This window comes from Mytilus trossulus, chromosome 12, assembly GCF_036588685.1.
Source record: "Mytilus trossulus isolate FHL-02 chromosome 12, PNRI_Mtr1.1.1.hap1, whole genome shotgun sequence".
Taxonomy (NCBI): Eukaryota; Metazoa; Mollusca; class Bivalvia; order Mytilida; family Mytilidae; genus Mytilus; species Mytilus trossulus.
The window spans coordinates 46,578,243-46,600,875 of NC_086384.1; the positions used below are offsets into that span (position 1 = coordinate 46,578,243).

Sequence of the window (22,633 nt, forward strand, 5' to 3'; positions counted from 1 at the left end):
GAATGAAACGAATGCCTTAATAAGATAAAATAGACGAGGGCTTTTTTCGGCAATCGATTAAAGCTGGTAGACCTAGGTAAAGGAACATAATTCTTAAAGGTCACCGATATATTTGTTTCAACTAATTTCATTGATATCTTAAATGGTCTTAGATTGAACACATTATTTTCCATCTGTTTCAACGAAATGCTTAAATTACATTAAGGAAACTAACTCTGACTAACGTATTTTCAAGAGCTATCTCTCACTTTTCCATTTATCGATCCCCGTAAGAAGTGTAGTGTGAGGCAAACTCACATTAGTCACTAGAAAAGTTAGTTACGGCAATCGTGAACATTTGTTTATGACTCCAAGGTTCTTAAAATCGAAATGAAAGTATTATTTAGACGTTTGCTTATTTTTGCACCTGATTACATGTACTTCACGGAGTATCTTGGAGTTGAATACTAGAAGAACAAATTCAATCAATTAAACGTTTTTCAAAAATTAAGATTGATGAACACAATCCCTATGCAAATCTGGGAAAAATACTGGTTCTCCAAAGGGTGAGGACTTCTTGCACGTCTATTGAAATTCATTTTTTTTTATAAATAGTACAGAAATTATAGACGCGCTAAAATCAGACTGATTTAGCTTTCTAAATCAAGATGTTCGTTTATACTTAGAAAATGTAATTCAAAAATAGTATTTCTAAATATTAAGCTGCTAAAACTAATAAACACATACCGAACGTGTGACAGCGAGGTTATACTGTTAGCGTTGGATACACTCGTGAGGGCAATATTCCGATTGTGTGTATCTTATCAACACCAAAAATTATATTAAATACAACAGGATAATATTTCTATGTTAAAACATGATAAATGCATGACATCCAATCTGTGTCTGTATTTGAATTACGTAAATAAATGAATGCTGTTTTAATCCATCCTTAATATCATGCAAATAATGCATTATTTTATAGAAGAATTACAAAACACCAATATTTTATGAAACAAATTAAATATAATTCTAAAGATAACGAATTTCGCTTCTGTATTCCGAAACTTTTAGACTAGTTTATTTGATATCATGATGATACAAACAAACTAAACAGAACAGCCAAATCAAAATTTGTCTTCATGTCGATTCGATTGCATTACTTTAAATGATTCATTTGTTGATGCGTTTTTTTTTTAAGAAAACACGATACACAAATATAGATAACTCGATAAAACCAGAACGAGAGCGGGTTGAAGACAACTTAACATTTTTATGGTGAAACACAGCCTTGTTTCGTGTATCTCAAATTGATTTAATCAATGGTGCATTATGTTGATACTTTTGATTAGTTTATCAGTTCTTTTTCATAGGAATTTGAATGTCCATTTAGTAGGTTATGTCTCGATGTTATATAGAATGGAGAAAAAAAAATACTCCGAGAAAAAGAAGACAACCTAGAACGCAAATGATTAAAACATTTCTCAGTGGTGATAGTTTGTAGCATATTTTTTTCCTGAAAGGTACGAGTCAAGTTCTGTCTCTGTGTGATACAGGTGCTTCAAGAATGGAGAGAATAACTAACTAAAAGAAGACAATATGGAACTCTCTGATGATTTAAAACATTTCTTCAGTGCTGCGAGTTTGTAGGTTTATTTTTTTGGAGTGGTGCCAGATTTGTCTTTGTGCGACACGGGTGCTTAGAAAAGGAGGTATAGTTAATTAACGTATTAACTATATGAAGGTATAAAGTACATTACATACATTTCATACACTAACTATTTATTATTATATTATACTTCAGACGGTCGTTTTTTAATCGGGGTTTTTATTTCCTATCGTGATTTCCTTGGTAAAGGGTTGTTGCTCACAAGGAAGCTATTAAATAGAGAGATTCAAATTCTAAGGTTGAAATCATCCCTTTGTAATTTTTACTTAACACATCAAGACTTTGTTGACTTTTGTGGAATATCTGTTTCATCACAGCTAAAAGTAGGTATGTTTCTTATGTCGTAATTACAATCCCTTCCCCTTTTCACGAATGTGACCTTCTGAAAATACTTATTACTGGGTGTGTATTAACATGAGCAAGACGACGTGTACCTCATATAGAGCAGTAGATGCTTAACGTTCCGGAGCACCTGATATATGTATTACCCCTATTTTTGATGGGGTTTGTGCTGCTAATATTTCTATTTTAACCGGATTTTTGTAACTAAAATGTCGGTTATTGATTTAGGGATGTAGGGCTGGCGGCCGGGCGGGTGGCAATCAAATGTTGTCCGTGCATTTACTCTTGAACCGTTCAACCAAAGCTTTTAAAATCTTGATATGTTGTTACTGACAACAGAATGAAGGTCTGGTGAAATAATGACTTTTACCGTTCAGCAGTTATGGTTCTTGAAAGATTGAAAAATGGAGTTTCCAGTCGTGTCCGTGCATTAACGCATGAACTGTTCAACCAAAGATTCACAAATTTCAATATGTTGTTACTGATGACAAAATTTATGTCAAGTTCAATAATGACGATTTTGACTTTTATGTTTCAGGAGTTAGGGTTCTTGAAAGATTGAAAACTGGCGTTTCCAGTCGTGTCCGTGCATTTACTCATTAACTGTTCTACCAAAGCTTTTCAAATTTAATATGTTGTTACTGATGATGAAATGGAGGTCAAGTTCAATAATGTCGATTTTGACTTTTACTGTTCAGGAGTTATGGTTCTTGAAAGATCGAAAAATGGTGTTTCCATTCATGTTGTTGCAACTACTCATGAACCAATCAAGTTAAGCGTTTCAAATTTTGATATGTTGATATCGATGACAAAATGGAGGTCAAATTTGATATAAACGATTATCACTTTCACCGTTCATCAGTTATGGTTCTTGTGATATTGCCTGGACACAAATAAATGTTAATAAATTCGATTTGTTTCGTTTGGCAGCCTCTTGTCTATGTTGTATTTGTAGTACTATTGTTTGACTCTTTGTCTGTTTGCCTTTTTTTATCCATGGCGTTGTCAGTTTACGACGACTTATAAATTTCCTCCTGGTATCGTTCTCCACTTTCTTTGACAAGAAATGTCTCTTCATTGGTGACAAAATCTCTAAAATCAAAAACTTTTTCTTTACTATATAAAAAAGTCATCAAGGTGAAATTGTGAGATCATTAAAATGAAGAATTTATATATTTATTTCATAAAAGGACAAAATTATATCCAAAGCAGAGCCAAGCTTTGCATAAGGAAATCTTTTTTAATTTTAAAATCTACGTTTTTTGTATTTTTTCACACTTTTGCTTTTTGTCTACATGATGAAATGTTTTACTTTTACTTTCAAACTAGTAACTTGGGATTTGATAGTAAAAATACAAAAACAAAAGGGAGTTAAACCTAGATCTGACACAGAAACACATGCTGCAAACAACATTCCTAAAAGAAAGGAAAAGATAAAGAGACAATAATCAATGCAGGCAACCTGATAATCGGTTCTTATTCTTTTTAGCAAATGTTTTGTGTTGCTTAATATTAATAAAAGATTGTTTATTTATCTTTATAATGGAAACAATGACCGGCTTAATAGCAATATTATCTACATGAGAGATAAGAGTGTATTGAACTTTAGTGCAGTGCAGGTTTTTGAACAACAATGTTACTGTTTGTAATTTTTCAATTTAATTCATTTTTTGGGTTTGTCAGCAGTAGAAGTGACAACGGAAAAAGATTGCTTCTAAACGACCCAGATTATGCAGCTCGAATACATCAACTTGAGGCCACTGTGCAGACATTGGTTAGTGACATGACATCAATGCAATCAGCTATAAAAACACGAACACGTACGTACACATTTTTTACCTTAAGTTTATCGTTTGATAGTGAAATACATGTGAAACTCAATTATTTAGACATAATTAGTAAGTGTATTTCATCGAATGTTACAGTTCAAAAGGCAAGTTTCTTCTTTGATATCGTTGATTTGTTATTATGATTAGAGGTTGTCTAATAGCTTTGACATTATCACGTTGAATCTATGGCTGATAAAAAGTATTCCCCAGCCATGTATCGTTGAAGTACAATGAATTTATCAAAGGTGGCTATAAATGGGCAGTATGTCATCAGCTTTATAAAAGCAAACCGGCTGAATCAATATATTTTGTTTACAATTACACAAGAACAAATTCTACCGTATCAATTGTAAACTTAATTTTAATGTCTTAAGTTCAGTTTGAGTAGGAACTATTATTTCTTCATTTCGGAAACTGTTAACGTTGAAAGAAAGATTAAGACTCTATACAAAATTTGATATCATTCATGTTTTTGGTTTCTATGATGATATTTGTTTCCTTATTTTCGAAGACCACAAAATATTACGCAATTGTATTGCAATGCGTTCACGGATTTTATATATATTGTTAATAATATTATATAAGTGCCTATCTGTTGTTCTCATATAAATACATCACTGCCATCATTTTCAGTTAATTTATATATGAAAGGATATCAATCTGATTTTTTTTCTTCTTTAGAGAGTGGAGCTGTCTACATTCGATGGGGAAAGAAAACGTGCCCTCAACTCAACGGGACAGAATTAATATATTCAGGTATTTTTTCTACAATAAAATATAATTATCCGAACAACAGCAACACACAAGTACAGCAAAATATATAGAACCGAACTATTTTGAAAGACAGAACAGATTATACAACTGAATTCATAACAAAAATTTATTAAAAAAAATCCGTGAACGTTGGATGTACAATACTCCTTACTTCAGCTTTCAAGAATGCATAACAACTAGTTTACTACACTTTCAGTACTCTATAACGAAACAGTTTGTAATGTTGATGAAAATTGGACCACGCTGAAGATTCACGACATCAATTTCGCGATTAATGTTTTTAGTATAAAAACTCAGACTTAATTTAAAACAACAACATTTTAAACTATTTTTTTCCAGTTGTGTTTATCAAAAAGCGATCACAGGTCAATAGTTGATGATTAACGAGAATCAATATAGATTAATGGTCATAAATTACCAATGTTAGGTACGCTAGTGCTTCGTGAATAACTCCAATTGCAGCTTTTAAATGGCAAATTGAACGCCTCATCTGAAATATTGAAATACTGCCTACAAACCACCAAGTTAAATACATTAATCAACTTATTTCTCCTACAAAGATTTTAAGATAGATAAGCAAGGTGGTTTCTCCTAAATTGTCCTATTTCATTGGCATGACTTAACCAACTCCTTCCTATGAGGACACTGTTATCCTATGATAACAAATTATACTTTCTTTTTAGCTACCGCAATCTTTGCATACGTTTTTTTTTAAAGGGAAAATATTTTTGTTAATATAGGTTGTGAATTAAAAATGAAGTGAAATGGATTTCTCTAATTGTCGTTGTTTTTTAGGTTAGTTTTATGAACATCGACATTTTGGAGTTCTGAATTTTTCTAATACTTTTTCAACAAAATGATCTATCAACCTCCTCGTAAAGAGTATGCTTCATTTTATTTAGTTATATTTTACTTTATTTGTTTCTTGTGTTTCCTTTATTTTTGTTTATTTATTTGTGTCTTCACTTTGCCTGAATTCAATTATTATTAATTGTCGAATCTATCTTATTAAGGAACTGTTGGCGGCGGTTGGTATGGTAGAACTAGCTCTCCAGCAGAGCTCCTTTGTCTTCCGCATGATCCAGATTTTGTAACAAAAGACTCCGCCACTAAAAATCCCGATTGGTTTTCTTCAGTATACGGTGCTGAATATCAATCAGGCTCAGGGCCTAATGATCATGACGTACCTTGCGCTGTTTGTCGTGCGTCTTATAGCTCATCTGTAATTATGATCCCTGGAAAGACATCTTGCTATACTGGCTGGAAAACAGAATTCTTTGGAAGAATGGCTGCCAGTGCTAATTACCAAAAAGCATCATCACAGTACACTTGTTTAGATGAAAATCCTGATGTTTTGGAAGCAGGAGGGGAAAACAAGGACGGTTACCAGTTTTTCGTTGTAAGAGCCGTCTGTGGGTCGTTAACCCTCTTGCTGCCGGAGGGACACATATGTCCAAACCGGCAGTGCCGGAGGGACACATGTGTCCATGGATAAATTTATGCAAGCTTCTCATCAATGCTGTATCTCTTTCAATTTAGATACCGAAGATTAAACAGGGTCATGTTTTTCTCCAATGGGTCCCAAATGTAGTGGTCATTATGTCGACCGTGACGTCATATATCGAATGACGTCGTTGTTTGGCATGTTACGTCACAGACGTTGAGCTGTCATATTTTCCGGCATATGAAATGCAACCTTGAAAAACGGTCGGCAGCAAGAGATGTCCCCCATTTTATGATACTGCATTATTAACATGTGTTGTCTGTTCAAATTAAAATGCGAATATTTTAGACTCTAAACATGAAAGAACATTTATGCGTATAAAAAAGCGGCGTTATAATGTTAAGTACCCAAGGAAAAAATCACATTTATTTAGTAAAGGATGCAGACCCTTTTGGTAAAATTTGCTTTAAATATGTGGCCATTGGCTGTTCTGCTAAGATCTCTTGCATGTTATATTGCTGCATTTGCTTATGAATTGAAGTTGCTGAAAGTTATCTCGACTGTATCTTGTGTTTACAGAAAATAGTAGCAGTTAATGTTCAATCAAACTACAGATGTAATTTATTTTATAGTACGGGAAAAATTAAGCACATGCAAAATTAAAATTTAAAAATTATTCATGACGACAAATAGTCGGCTCTATAAGAAACTGAAAAATAAAGCAATCAACACAGTAGTTGGAAACACTAAAACTATAAGTGTTAGATGCAAAGTTTTTATTTTACCGACATATTATATTATTGTCCAATTAATCATGAGTAGGCAGTGAGATGTCGATGCAAGATCGATAAAGTTGATTTTTTTTCAAATAGAGGTAAACCGTTATAAATGAGAATCAATCAAAATGACAAATTTGGTTTTTCCATGATCCTGAAATGCATAATTTACATCTTGGCGTCTTATGAAATCTAAATATATCTATATATGTTAGATAAAGCAAATTCTACAAATTTCCTGGGACTATATAAAGAAGACTCTTTTTTAAGGCACAAGGTATGATAATCAAAAGTAGTCTTATATCAATAACCGTTAACTTTATGAATATTGGTATCTATATTTAAAAAAAAAGGGTTAATATAGATTAAGCTTGATGTCTGATTCCCAAGTTATTTTTAGAAAATACGTTTCTTAAATAGTATATTAACAAATAGATCGACCTGCTAATATCCTATCAAGACGTGTCAACAACGTTTGAATGTAAATAAACATATAGTAAATACAATAAAGTTACTGTTTATTACATAGAGAATAATACATGGCAAAATCCGTATCATATGTCGTATCATCTCGAGACATCGATATTAGCCCAAGGGCCCTTAGAAGTCCCGAGGGATGATATTGGTCGAGGGTGATACGGCATGTGATACGGATTTTGCCATGTATTATACGCTTTATCATATATTTCAACAGAAGAGTATTATATTATATGAACTGTTTTCTGATCCATAGCACTGGGTTGCCTTCAGTTCTACTTTTGTCTTGTTTTAAAGACCCTATCCGAAGCACTTGGGTTACCTAACAATTTGCGTGCTGTTGTTTTAAAAACATTTTGTTTATTATTGTATTTATTTGTGTGGTTGTTTTTTATAAGTTGCATTTAGTGTGCCAAACAATATGAAAACTTGATGTTCGTGACGTCACATACAATATGAAAACTTGACGTTTGTGACGTCATATACAATTTGTAAAGTTGACGTTCGTGACGTCAAATACCAAACAATGACTTCATTCAAAAAATTGACCTATTTTGAGGAAAAATTTTCTTAAGCAAAACAAACATAACTGACTTAATGTAAAAAAAAATTAAAAAAAATAAAAAAATAAGTAGGGATGTGATTAAGGGTATGCGACAAAAGGTAGGGGTGTGATAAAGGGTATGCGATAAAGGGTAGAGGTGTGATAAAGGGTATGCGATAAAGGGTGCGCATCAAAGTTGCGCGATATGGATTAAACAGCAGGATATTTATCAAATATGCAAAACTACTGTTTTTACCACTAAACATATGATAAATACTTTTATTATATTTCTTAATGGCGGATCCGGAAATCTCATAAGTGGGGACCAACTGACTGCTTCATAGGGGGCGCTTCGGTCATGCTTCAGTGATTACCTACATAATCTACCTGTTTTTCCTGTTTATATCCAGCAAATTAACAAATTTCGAAAAAGTTCTCATAAAGGAAAAACAATTCAACTGTATTTTGAAAGAGGGGTGAAAGATACCAAAGGAATATTAAGACTGATAAGTCGACAATACCATGGCAGTTTAAATGACAACGAATTTTGCTGATACGCTTGAAATATAAATTAGTATCTCCCCTATGCGTAGCTTTTAATCATTGTTTGTTTTCACTGAACGTGTTGTCTTTATAGTTTTATCAGCTCTGCAATCGTTTGGTTTGTTTTTGGACATTCAAATATTTTGCTCTTGCTCTTGACCATCACTGAAAATGATTAATTGTCAAAATGCGCATCTGGTGTAGTATAGTTGGTACCACTACTGTATCGAAATATGTGTTGGTCAACTACTAATGTCTTAAATGTGTAACAAATCCAGAAGCTGTTCTTTATAAATATGCTGTAATATAATTTCAAAATCGTTCTAAATATAGGAATATATGATGTGTTTTGAAAACTGAAGATTGTTTTTTAATCCTTTTTCTTTTTTCTCCACGTCGTGATTGTTTAATCATCTCTTGTAAGTTAAGATACGCGTACATTTATTAATTTTGGCGGGAAACAGCAATTAGTCAATTAATAATTATTTGTATTTGTAGCAACAATTTAGAAACATACGAACTACCATATACAATAAAATAGCATTAATAACAAATGTGTGCAATAGCTGATAAGATACAACAGTTGTTAACGGTATTTCTGTTCTGATGGACATACACCTTGATTATAGGAAGATTCATGGTATACCACCATCTTGGATTGTGTAATCTCAGTACAAAATCGGTCTAGTTATTTGCCCAAATCTGCAAATTTGGAGACAGATTTGCAATTTAATGGTTAGACTTTTATCTATATAAAGAAAACTTGGTGAATTGTTGTATTAATCAAAATATTTAAACAAATATCAAATTTTGTGTTTTTAGAATCATTTTGTTTTTCAAATAAGACATTTAATGTGAGATAACTCTTTTGGTAAATAATATATACTATACTGATTGGGATTTTTTTTTTTATTTTTACTTGTAGCAAGAAAACAAAGAAAAAAAACTATCTTCTTACAATTTATTTCAAAATTCTATCTCATATGTGGTTTTTCATGAACAATCTAACTAAATTTAGTCAATTTTAATCGACTCATAGCTTGGAAAATAGCTCGGCGACCGATACTTTTATCATTTTTTTTAAGCACAGTTAAATCTTACTTTTGGCAAAGTATAAGAAAATTTTATCACAAAAAGTATATACTTATGATCTACTTTAAACATTATAAGACATATTATCGTCCCAGAAACTATAAAGATAAAGGAAGCAATCTTTATTTAATATAACCATTTATATTTCGATACCCGATTTCTTAAATCTTTTATAAGAAACAAACTGATTATTATAACAAAGGTTCAGTGTTTAAATAAAACCGTGAAAACCCTTTTTCATGTGAAAAAAAAAGAAAATGGGGTGCGATATTCATTGAGACAACTATTTAGATCAAATGACACAGAAATTAAAAACTATAGGTCATCGTACGTGTATGTTATCATGTATTGTGTGAAAATAATATGAGCAGCTGAATTAAACACATATTACTGGCATTGATCTTGAATTTAGTAAAATCGTTTTAACTGTCATGTACAGATATTTGCGAATGTAGTTAAATACACCGAAGCTTAACTTTGCAGTAGGTAACAAGTTAATCTCCCAAGGAATAACTTTGGGGGTTTTAAACCATACCAAACAATAAAAATACCCCTGTAATCCCTAATGATTAGTTCTTATCAAATAGTCATTTTCTATGTATGTTGGTGTGTCTTGTTTTTTTTTGGTTTTTTTTGTGCTATTGTTTTCCTCTTATAGTTGATGTGGGCCCTCGATTTTAGTTTGTATCCCCGTTTTTATTTTTCTCTTAATCGATTTAGGACTTTTGAACCACGGTATACCACTGTTGCACTTCAATGCGATATAATTAAGGTATAAAAACACATGAGAGACTAAAATGTCCTTGAAAGAATGAAGGTCATATATTTAGATATACACTAAACATTAAAAGAGTTTCGTCCCAGGACATTGTTTCGTCACTTAACAATGTTTGCATATCAAATGACTATCTCACTATATTTTCTAACAGTTTCCCCATAGAAATAAAGATAAAAGGACACACACTGAATTCATACTTGCTGTAACATCATATTTTTTTAGATGCATAAAAGAAGATACACTGTGTAGCAGCCTTCATAGGGTCGTGTATAAACTATACATGTAAAGAGCTTCGGAAGCATGAACTATGTATAAGGGAATATTAAAATGAAATGGCACTTCTATCATCATGTGGACTCGTTATAGCAATTAGCAAAACAGAAATGCATCCAAAAATGTTTCTAAAGAACCAATCATTTTGACCCTTACGCCAGTTCCATTCTCAATTTTATTTCAGTATACCTAAGATTTTTATTAAAGTAGAATGTATTGCTTATTAACACAACAATCGTTAAACGATTTTACTGCAATTGACACAAAAATAAAAAAGAAGATATGGTATGATTGACAATAAGACAACTGTCCACAAGAGACCAAATTGACACAGACATTAACAACTATAGGGGTAAATTCAGTAAATAAATATACATCATCAGGGACCGCCCATTTAGGGGAATGCTTTCTGTATAACACTGAAGACAGGTAGGTAGGTAATGTTTGTAATAAATATTTTTTGGCAGATGGATCAAAACTAGAGTTGAAAAAAAAAAAAAAAAAAATGCTGAATATACTAATATTTTTTTCCTACAGGGTTGAAAAATAGTGGGGGTCAGTATAGGAATTCAGTGCAAATCTAAATTGTTTGTAAACAAGGCCATGTGAATGCCCAAAAATGCCGCATGGCCCACTGTTTTTATTAATGCAAAAGATAGGGCTTCATTTGTACTTTCGTGAATGTTATATGAAAGTTTCCAATTTCTAAAGGTAAATCAGGTGAAAATTTAATTCCATACATAGATTAGCATTAAAGTAAATGGGAGATTTTTTTACTGAATTTACCCCTATATGTGACCATTAAGAACAAAGGGCATTACTCTTGATGAAATATGTATCATCTGTACTTTCTATCATCATTGTTTTAATGAAATTTAATTAAGGATGCAAATTCAATAGATGAAATTACAAATCTCTGAATTGTATTCTAATCAGTTTCATTAACGAGATGGAGATGATTCCAGAAAACATTAACAGTCGAATTTTATGCTTTGATGATAAAATAATAGTGTTTCTTATAAAGCTTGCACTGTCTTTATCTATGAAACCATGATCAATAGAATTGAAAATATATTTCATCATTATCATTAGCTCATTACTGAATAAGTAAACTATCTCTATCGATTTACTGTTTAGTTTTGTATGTCTTATAGTTTTTACTAGCTTTCATCCAGTTTGTGCAGGTTTTAATGGCAGTGTAATGGTGTTAAAAAAATTTCACGTGCTATTATGAATAATTAACACCTTTCAAATCAGATATAAGCAACACATCTAAACAATTGTGCTCATTAATATAACATACTTAAAGCAAGAAAGGTAAGATATCAAATGTTTTTACATAGATTATGATAATTATATTTGAAAGTTAATATCAATCAAATTCGATTGTAACAAAATATGTTACTGCTAAAAATATTCTAGAAGAGACTGTTGTCAAATCAACTGCAAGATGACAGCATACAAAACTTGACCTGAGGTTCTGTTTAAAAAGGCATATTATTTATTTGACAATTTTTATTCTTTGTTTAAATTAAAACCTCCTGGGCATGCAAACATGTTAGTGATTTGTCAAATGCTTAAAAATCAACTGTATAACCTTAGTTTAATTGAAAATGTATATATATCATCAGCAGAAACCAATCCACATTTAATTTTCATCATTTTTAATTAAATTTAATAAATTAAATGTGATCTTTTCTTCACTATGCAATACATTCATTTATGCGACTTGAAACAGGATTTATTCCATTGGGGCAGGAATAGAGAATCTAAACTAGTGTCTATGATGTAGATTTTGATAATGTTATCATGATACCCGTGTTGTTCATAAAGAAATTGATCTGAAAACTATTTTGATTTTTAAAAAAATACAATTTTTCTTGTTTTTGATTTATTCGATTTATCGACTGGTTTACTTTTTTAGCCTGTTCAAAGTAAGAAAAATCGGACCATGCGTCATTTGTTGATTTTTGTTATTTGTTGAATTAAAGGCTTGGTTTGTATGTCAATGATTCTTAGTATGGAACTTTTTGGGGTACAATATTTTTTTATTTTGTTTATGTCATATCATATTATCTATCTTGACATAACTTTTCAATAATCGTAATTTCAGATTTTTTTTTGAAATGGTGAAACGAAATCAGGTACTTCCCGTACATTTATCTTTGCCTAGCTTTAAGTCTGACAATGGATCTCTTCCGTCATTGAGTCCGAGTGGTTTTAACGAGGTGATAACAAGAATAGCATTCAGAAATACTAACAGAAATCCATGCAGAAAACTTTGTTTTGGTAAGTACCTTATAGTTCGTTTGATTTTTTGTTGCACTTCGGTATTTCTGTTATTTCGTTGTTTACTCTTTAGTCCTCGGTTTTAGTTTGTACCCCGGATTTGTTTTTATCCTAATCGATTCATGACTTTCGAACAGCGGTATACTACTGTTGCCTTTATTTGTTACCCAACACGTAAAGATAGAACACATCATACGCCTTCGTCTTTTCGATTGAAACATTACTTTATTTTACATGAGTGTGCAACAAAACAGATGTCACACATATAGCCAAGAACTGCTAACCCTTCTGGAGCACCATCGTTAACTTTCAGTGTTTGGTTGGATTTCTGTTTCTCAGTACTTGGTTTTCTATGAGATGTTGTATTATTGTTGTTTGTCTTGTTGTTGGTTTTATTTGAGTCATGGTATTCACTGGGGTGTTTTATTATTGTCGTTTGTCTTGTCGTTGGTTTTATTTGAGTCATGGTATTCACTGGGGATGTTTTATTATTGTCGTTTGTCTTGTCGTTGGTTTTATTTGAGTCATGGTATTCACTGGGGTGTTTTATTATTGTCGTTTGTCTTGTTGTTGGTTTTATTTGAGTCATGGTATTCACTGGGGATGTTTTATTATTGTCGTTTGTCTTGTCGTTGGTTTTATTTGAGTCATGGTATTCACTGGGGGTGTTTTATTATTGTCGTTTGTCTTGTCGTTGGTTTTATTTGAGTCATGGTATTCACTGGGGATGTTTTATTATTGTCGTTTGTCTTGTCGTTGGTTTTATTTGAGTCATGGTATTCACTGGGGTGTTTTATTATTGTCGTTTGTCTTGTTGTTGGTTTTATTTGAGTCATGGTATTCACTGGGGATGTTTTATTATTGTCGTTTGTCTTGTCGTTGGTTTTATTTGAGTCATGGTATTCACTGGGGTGTTTTATTATTGTCGTTTGTCTTGTTGTTGGTTTTATTTGAGTCATGGTATTCACTGGGGTGTTTTATTATTGTCGTTTGTCTTGTCGTTGGTTTTATTTGAGTCATGGTATTCACTGGGGATGTTTTATTATTGTCGTTTGTCTTGTCGTTGGTTTTATTTGAGTCATGGTATTCACTGGGGTGTTTTATTATTGTCGTTTGTCTTGTTGTTGGTTTTATTTCAGTCATGGTATTCACTGGGGGTGTTTTATTATTGTCGTTTGTCTTGTCGTTGGTTTTATTTGAGTCATGGTATTCACTGGGGATGTTTTATTATTGTCGTTTGTCTTGTCGTTGGTTTTATTTGAGTCATGGTATTCACTGGGGATGTTTCATTATTGTTGTTTGTCTTGTCGTTGGTTTTATTTGAGTCATGGTATTTACTGGGGATGTTTTATTATTGTCGTTTGTCTTGTCGTTGGTTTTATTTGGGTCATGGTATTCACTGGGGATGTTTTATTATTGTTGTTTGTCTTGTCGTTGGTTTTATTTGAGTCATGGTATTCACTGGGGATGTTTTATTATTGTCGTTTGTCTTGTCGTTGGTTTTATTTGAGTCATGGTATTCACTGGGGGTGTTTTATTATTGTCGTTTGTCTTGTCGTTGGTTTTATTTGAGTCATGGTATTCACTGGGGATGTTTTATTATTGTTGTGTGTCTTGTCGTTGGTTTTATTTGAGTGATGGTATTCACTGGGGATGTTTTATTATTGTCGTTTGTCTTGTCGCTGGTTTTATTTGAGTCATGGTATTCACTGGGGATGTTTTATTATTGTTGTGTGTATTGTCGCTGGTTTTATTTGAGTCATGGTATTCACTGGGGTGTTTTATTATTGTTGTGTGTATTGTCGCTGGTTTTTTTTTAGTCATGGTATTCACTGGGGTGTTTTATTATTGTCGTTTGTCTTGTTGTTGGTTTTATTTCAGTCATGGTATTCACTGGGGGTGTTTTATTATTGTCGTTTGTCTTGTCGTTGGTTTTATTTGAGTCATGGTATTCACTGGGGATGTTTTATTATTGTCGTTTGTCTTGTCGTTGGTTTTATTTGAGTCATGGTATTCACTGGGGATGTTTCATTATTGTTGTTTGTCTTGTCGTTGGTTTTATTTGAGTCATGGTATTTACTGGGGATGTTTTATTATTGTCGTTTGTCTTGTCGTTGGTTTTATTTGGGTCATGGTATTCACTGGGGATGTTTTATTATTGTTGTTTGTCTTGTCGTTGGTTTTATTTGAGTCATGGTATTCACTGGGGATGTTTTATTATTGTCGTTTGTCTTGTCGTTGGTTTTATTTGAGTCATGGTATTCACTGGGGGTGTTTTATTATTGTCGTTTGTCTTGTCGTTGGTTTTATTTGAGTCATGGTATTCACTGGGGATGTTTTATTATTGTTGTGTGTCTTGTCGTTGGTTTTATTTGAGTGATGGTATTCACTGGGGATGTTTTATTATTGTCGTTTGTCTTGTCGCTGGTTTTATTTGAGTCATGGTATTCACTGGGGATGTTTTATTATTGTTGTGTGTATTGTCGCTGGTTTTATTTGAGTCATGGTATTCACTGGGGTGTTTTATTATTGTTGTGTGTATTGTCGCTGGTTTTTTTTGAGTCATGGTATTCACTGGGGATGTTTTATTATTGTTGTTTGTCTTGTCGTTGGTTTTATTTGAGTCATGGTTTTCACTGGGGATGTTTTATTATTGTTGTGTGTATTGTCGCTGGTTTTATTTGAGTCATGGTATTCACTGGGGATGTTTTATTATTGTTGTTTGTCTTGTCGTTGGTTTTATTTGGTACATGGTATTTTTTTTATTCTATCTCTTTATCTGCTCTCTTTTTACTTAGACTGTGATTATCATATACAAAGTCTACTATGATGAACCCTTTGTATTGTTTGAGAAATGTGTAAGTAATTAGTTTTTCGCATTAATAAGTCTTGCATTTCAATATGAAATTTATATTAATAACAGTCTGTCATAAACGAATTAAATAATTGCTTGCTTGCTTTCTTGATTGGTTGAATTTTCTATGATGTATAATGGCTAGTATGTCATGCATGTTCAAGATAAGTCATAATTAATAGTTGACAAAGAATTTAGTTCTGCAAAATGGGTCGACGCTTTTAAAAAGTGGCCTTCTATTGAACATAATTCGTTTGTTGTGCCCGACAATCTGTCTAAAGTTTATTTTAAAAAAAACGTACATATGCTGTATAATGTTATTGTTATATCCAATTATTGTCTTTTTCAGGAAATCCAATAACTGCATCCGGGAAGCGGAAACAAACAGCAAAGATGGTTTCCATTGTTTTATTTCCAATTACGATTTTGTCTGTAATGACTGCCATTGGTTTTACATCGTCTTTGAGGTTACACTTCAAAACCGAACACGTCATAAGAAATATTGATTTTAAGGCAAATATTGGCAAATTAGTAAGCGCCCTTCAGTTAGAACGCTATAAATCTTCTCTGTATATCGGGGAGATAGGCTTATACACTAAAGCAGATCTCTTATCAGTCTATCAAGATACAGATCTCGCTCTAAAGCAGTTGTATACATGGCCTGTCAGCAACACCAATCAAAGAGAAGAGCTGCAATCACGTGAGAAATATAGATTACATTTGCTCAAGCATCGAAACGCATTACTATTGTCAAAGTCTACTTTTACAGGTGAAATTATTTTTTATTCAAACGATATTGAAATATTTATAAGCTCGTTTTATGCCACATTAGGGGAAGAGGAGACTGGGTTTATTTGGAAATCGTTGGTAGCTTTTCAGGAATTACTAATGGGTCGTGAGTACATTGACAGAGAACTGAGTTATGGTATTTACTTCTACTCAAAGGGGTCTTTTCGTGACATTAGAAATTATGTACTTTTCATAGAAAGTCAAGATACTGCAAACACCTGTCTTGAAGCTGCAAGACAATATTCAGATGTTATTGATAAAACATATGAAGACAGCTTAAAGATGATGAATACCACGCAACTGGAGATAGATCGTATGAGATCTGAAGTCAGGTTAAACAAATCCTCGATACCAGAAGGTTCGGCTAAGTTGGTTCAAATATGGATTTCAGAAATGAACATATATCGCCAAGTTATTGAAAATATTCAACAGGCACTTACGGTCAAGATAGACACCGTATTACAAAAAAGAGCTTACATTGTATTTAACGGTCTGGTCACTTCTGTGGTTGTCTTTATAGTTGTGGCAATTTTTAGTCCAGTCCTCATTTACTCTGCCTACTTGCTGACATCAAGAATTCAACAATATTCTTTTAAAATAGCTGAAAAGTAAGTACGGTCATTAGATATATAAGCCATCATAACTTTAAATGATAGAAGTAAGACAGGGTTGGTGTTTGCTAATTAACAGTAATGTCATTTCAGTTATGGTAATATGAACACAAATTAAAATATCTAACATTAATTTTGAAATTATTTTTTTTTTATCATTAGAAATTAAAGTCTTTAAAATGCTTTTTAAAAATAAGATCACCCTTTAGTTTTACAATAAAATATGAACTATATAGAAAAAACAAAATACAAATATTTCATCAAAAGATTTTATATTTGTCAGTTGTACCCATAAATTAAATGAAATGAAACCACAAATTAATCATTTGTCAATATACGGTACTTGTTATCATGTATCCAAATTATAAAGAACCGTGTCTGGTTTTTTTACGAATACGCTGTACACATGTATCTAGCCCAATAAATGAACAGGAGAAATGGATCAGACACCAAGGAGTAGCGTATACACTATGTAGTCATTTACACATCAACATGTATATACACTTTTAATTAAAGATTGATGTTATAGCAAAACTGTGTGTTTATACCAGAATACTAAACGGGCAACAATACTGTCGTTGTTTGACGTAGATACTTTTTGTTGATAGGATGTTTTACTATTAAATTAATATATTTTCTTTTCTTTCAGAACTCAAGCTTTGAACAGGAATAAAAAGCAGAGTGACGCTTTATTGTATCAACTATTACCACAACCAGTTGCCGAACAATTGAAACGAAATGACTTTGTTAGTGCAGAACAATTTGTAGACTGTACCATTCTCTTGAGTGACATTGTTGGTTTTACAAGTCTATCCTCCAGAAGTTCTCCGTATCAGGTCGTGGAAATGCTGAATACTCTATTTTCATGTTTTGACTGTAGATTGTCGAATTATGACGTGTACAAACTGGAAACAATAGGAGATGGATATATGGTCGTTTCCGGTGAGTAATAACTACTTTGAAATATATAGAACAGAAAAGTTTGTTACGCGGATTTGTTTTCTCTCACTCGATTTATGACTTTTGAACAGCGGTATACTACTGAAATCATTATTATTTTTATATAAATATCACTTTTACCAACAACATACTTTTCACTTGATTGTTCTTATTTGAATTTGTTTATAGTTAGATATTTCACGTGGAAAAAAAACACCACTTGAAATTGGATAAGTTCTGGGTCAGAAAATTCAATAAAGTACACCGGAATGTTACGTTTTGATCGACTGGCTAGCCTGAAAAAAGCAACAAATAAACAAATATTCGACCTTTCTTCTATAGATAAAGTAATTTTCATTAAGGTGTTAAAAATACAATGAAATTGCTTATGGTCTTAAATTTATTATACGACGTATAAAAATATAAACAAATATAAACTTGGAAAAAAACTAATGACGAAGGACTCTGTTTGTAATTCGTCGTTTCATTATCTATTGCGTTTAGGTAATTTGATCAAAAGTAGTCAACACAATGTTGTAAAACATTCAACCAATGGTGTGACGATATATTAATTTTTTGGTATGGACAATGAAATAACCAATAATCAATTTGAATAAGAAACGGCAAATTTTTATCTGGTAAGACTCTGAATGCAAAGTATTTAAACAGAACTGAAACATAATTTTTTTCAATTTCTGTCATATAAAAACAATAGATTTATAAATGAATCATAAATTTACAATTTACAATCACAAATATTGCACAAAATAAAATGAAGTCTGTAGAAAAAAAAATTACTTGTTGTGGTCATCCAACAAAATAAGTATCATTGTGTGACGACAACTATCCCGCATTTTTGCGCCTGTTCCAAGTCAGGAGCCTCTGACCTTTGTTAGTCTTGTATGATTTTTAGTTTTACTTTCTTGTGTATAATTCGGAGTTTAAATTAGTATGACGTCAATTATCACTGTACTAGTATACATACTTTTTAAGGGGCCAGCTGAAGGACGCCATCCGGTCGCAGGAGTTACTCGCTACATTGAAGACCCATTGGTGGACTTCGGCTGTTGTCTACTCTATAGTCGGGTTGTTGTCGCTTTGACACATTCACCATTTCCTTTCTCAATTCTAATAAATCTTTTACAGGTGTTCCAACAACAAATGGTACAAGACATGCCTCTGAAATAGCAAGTTTAGCACTAGACATTCTACATCATACCAAACAATTGAAGTTGCCCCAGTTTCCTGGAATGAATTATAAGATCAGAATTGGCTGTCATTCAGGTAAATGAAAAATTTCATCAGTATCAAATACAAATAAATTAAAACTATATGATAGATTAAAGTGAACAGTACGTACAGCTTTTCCAATCTTCTAAATTATTATCGAAGAAAAAATAAAAGAATATCTAAGGACATCGCATGCACTTCAAAAGTAGCGAGACCCGTTGGAAGGACATGATAAGCGTCTTTTGATATGCATGCTTCGTAGTAAATTTACACTTAAGTTACTTTGAGACGTAGATTGACGAAACATCATACAACAAGACTTATATAATGTAGAAACACTTTTTATTAAATTTCCGTTAGGTGCAGTTTATTGACTTATTTTCAGTATCTTACTTTGCAATTTTTGTATTTCTTTACGTGAAGAGCCTACAAATTACCTTTTAAGACAACTTTACATTACCAATCTACGTATATCGATGTTGCATTACAATTTAATACTATAACTATAAGCCTGGTCATTGAGATATCAAGCGATATCTAATGCTGTCCACGGTCCGTAATTAACATTTTTTTTAAATGTTTTCACAATGCATCGTTTGTTGTTGCTTTGTACAATTGAAACATATTATTGTTTCGGAATTATTTGGAAAAATTGTAAATGATGTAAATCTTTACTACAATTGATCGGAAAATGAATGGTCACATGATCATCATATATACCAAGCTCAAATAAACTCGTGTATTAAACTGCGTTTTGTCTACAAAAGCCTCAGCAGTGACGCCAGAACGAAGTAAAAATGGCTAAACAAAGGACGGAGCTAAAGAACATTGAGGACCCAATATTCCAAAAGGATCATCCTAGTTTCATATCATATATAAATAGTCCTATAATCATGAATTGGGATGAAAATAAAATATTTTAATCTATTTTTAGGTCCAGTGGTGGCCGGAGTAGTAGGATCTAAGAATCCGAAATATTGTTTATTTGGATCGACAGTTCGTGTGGCTGAACTCATGGAATCATCTAGTGAAAGTAAGACTTTAAAATATTTTCAAAGGATAATGAAATCTAATTTGATTATTTTAGCTAGCTTGTTTATGTCATCATTTTCTACATAAAGAAACGACGGTATTGATTCAATAATTTGGCAGCTGTTTTCCATTTGTTAGGAGTGTATGAACATTTCATTTTGCAATTTGATAGAAAAAAAAAACTTTCCGTTTTAAATATTATCTGGAGTTAGGCATATTTGTAATTTCACTTTTTACCATAGCAAAAAAGAAAAATCACAAAAACACTGAACTCTTAAGAAAACTGAAAACGGAAAGTTCTTAACCAACTGGAAAAATCAAAAGATAAAAGACAGCAAACGAATGGATAACAACTGTCATATTCACATGACTTGGTACAGGTTCTTCTTATGTAGAAAATGGTGGATTGTCAGTTTAGTTTTCGGCTTATGCGTTTTAAAGTCCCTATAGTAGCATTCGCTTATCTTACTCTCTTTCATGAATTTTATTGTGATATTTGAAATTAAAGTTGACACAGAACCTCGAAAAGTTTACTTACTTCAATTATGTATAGTTACATAAAATATGATAACTTATTGTAAAAAATCTGCAATGCGTATTGTCAAATTAAATGCATATGTTATTTTTAATTTTTCATATTAGAAGTTCCATGGGAAACCTGTCTTTAAATAATGTAATATCTGTTCTCGTTGGAACAAATGTATTATTTATTCCGCCTGATTTATATTGTTTTAATATTTCTTCCCATAACCGTCAGTAACTGCAAAAGACATTATCTAAAACATATTTTCTTCCTTTCAGCCAATAAAACTCAAGTTAGTGCTACAACAAAAAGACTTCTATCTAACATTGGTGGATTTGAAATATCAGAAAGAATGAATGGTTCATTAACAAATACCGTAAGTTTACAAAGCATTGTTTAAGGATGACACTCCTTTAATATTTATTTTCATTTCTAAATATGATAACTGTGCTTTAATGCACGTGTAATGGCCTCGTCTATTTTATTGATGATGTAAAATCACGAAGCATAATAGAATTTCTTTATTTTTGGAATTGACCAAAACTTTTCACAAAATACAAAATATGCATTGAACACCTTTTGATCAAAGCAAATTATCAAAGCATCGGTTTATATAAACTCACCATAGATACATGTAGCAGGATCAAAATTGAATATGTAACACGCACGTTTCGTTTAAGGAAAACTCATCATTGACGCCCGAATCAAAACGAGAAAAAGGCTAAATAAAGTGCGAAATTGAAGAAAAAATTGTAAGGGTTCCGCGGCACCAAGTGTCTCGCCTACTTTTGCTGAAAATCACAGGCTTAACAAAAATGAGAGAAAAAAGTATTCTTCTTGATACTATATTCTTTTGATTGTAAGAAGCTTCTGTCCAAGTTTGGTAAAAATCAAGGATAGTTTATGAATCTTTTAAATGTTTAAAAACTTTAACTGCAGACAGTATGTAAAGTTAACTTGAAGAAAATCTAAGTCCATTTAGAAGTAAAATACGGAAAAAACAGATTTATTTTTATACAAAATTTACTTCTGTATATTATCTTTTGATCATAAACAAGCTTCTGTCCATGTTTGGTACAAACCCAGGATAAGTTTAAGAAAGTTATTAAAATTTCAAAAACTTTAACCACAGAGTGAATGTAATGTTTCCCCACAGAAAAACCAAGTCCATTTATAAGTAAAATACGGAAAAATGGAATTTTATTTTTACAAAATTAACTTCTGGATACTATCTTGTGATCATAAACAAGCTTCTGTCCACATTTGGAAGTAATCCAGTATAGTTTGAGAAAGTTATTAAATTTCAAAAACTTTAACCACAGAGTGAATATTTGTGTACGACGCCGACGACACCGACGACGACGGAATGTAGGATCGCTTTAATAGTCTCGCTTTTTCGACAAAAGTCGAAGGCTCGACAAAAATGATCATTGAGAAGCAAATATTCGGACAGGATTTGCCAATGACAGATACGGTTGTCTTTTTCTAAAGAAGAAAAACGTTAGCATTTTGTAAAAAAGTGAATTCAAGATTTAGACCATTGCATTTGACGATTTAAGTTTCTTTTCCTTTCAGATGAAGGCTATATTGGAAGAACACAGTTTGTCGCCAAAGACTTACTGGTTAACTGGAACTGATCACAACAGTTGTATAACTGATACATCGTCACTATCCACTGTATCTATCATATCAGAACAATAAAACTTGATGTATAAATTGTAAACAATCACAGCTTTTTAAAATTTATTTTCGATTTCATCTGTCGACAAAATGTATGTACAAATATAAAACAGTGAAAACGGATATGCTGCACTGCTGCAACAGAGTTTTAAGGTAGAACAAATGA

At 32.1% G+C, this 22,633-nt stretch overlaps 2 protein-coding genes across 2 annotated transcripts; both read left to right on the forward strand.

Annotated features, from left to right (window-relative positions):
- Positions 1 to 1,578: 1,578 nt before the first annotated feature.
- LOC134692509 (uncharacterized) lies at positions 1,579 to 6,088 on the forward strand. Its single transcript, XM_063552967.1, has 4 exons — positions 1,579 to 1,625; positions 3,674 to 3,810; positions 4,501 to 4,575; positions 5,607 to 6,088. Exons 1-4 carry the CDS (start codon positions 1,579 to 1,581, stop codon positions 6,086 to 6,088), a joined length of 741 nt encoding a protein of 246 aa, XP_063409037.1.
- A 10,143-nt stretch (positions 6,089 to 16,231) lies between these two features.
- LOC134692510 (guanylate cyclase 32E-like) lies at positions 16,232 to 20,351 on the forward strand. The gene is made up of 4 exons (XM_063552968.1): positions 16,232 to 17,060; positions 17,713 to 18,005; positions 19,149 to 19,286; positions 20,167 to 20,351. Exons 1-4 carry the CDS (start codon positions 16,552 to 16,554, stop codon positions 20,349 to 20,351), a joined length of 1,125 nt encoding a protein of 374 aa, XP_063409038.1. The 5' UTR covers positions 16,232 to 16,551.
- The last annotated feature ends 2,282 nt before the right edge of the window (positions 20,352 to 22,633 follow it).

Excerpts from the sequence above, each read along its gene's own strand:
- LOC134692509 (XM_063552967.1), top strand. The coding sequence starts at position 1,579 with ATGGAACTCTCTGATGATTTAAAACATTTCTTCAGTGCTGCGAGTTT. Across the intron at positions 1,626-3,673 it reads TTCTTCAGTGCTGCGAGTTT|CAGTAGAAGTGACAACGGAA; the intron begins GTAGGTTTATTT and ends TGGGTTTGTCAG. Across the intron at positions 3,811-4,500 it reads AGCTATAAAAACACGAACAC|AGAGTGGAGCTGTCTACATT; the intron begins GTACGTACACAT and ends TTTCTTCTTTAG.
- LOC134692510 (XM_063552968.1), top strand. The coding sequence starts at position 16,552 with ATGGGTCGTGAGTACATTGACAGAGAACTGAGTTATGGTATTTACTTC. Across the intron at positions 17,061-17,712 it reads TCTTTTAAAATAGCTGAAAA|AACTCAAGCTTTGAACAGGA; the intron begins GTAAGTACGGTC and ends CTTTTCTTTCAG. Across the intron at positions 19,287-20,166 it reads CAGAATTGGCTGTCATTCAG|GTCCAGTGGTGGCCGGAGTA; the intron begins GTAAATGAAAAA and ends ATCTATTTTTAG.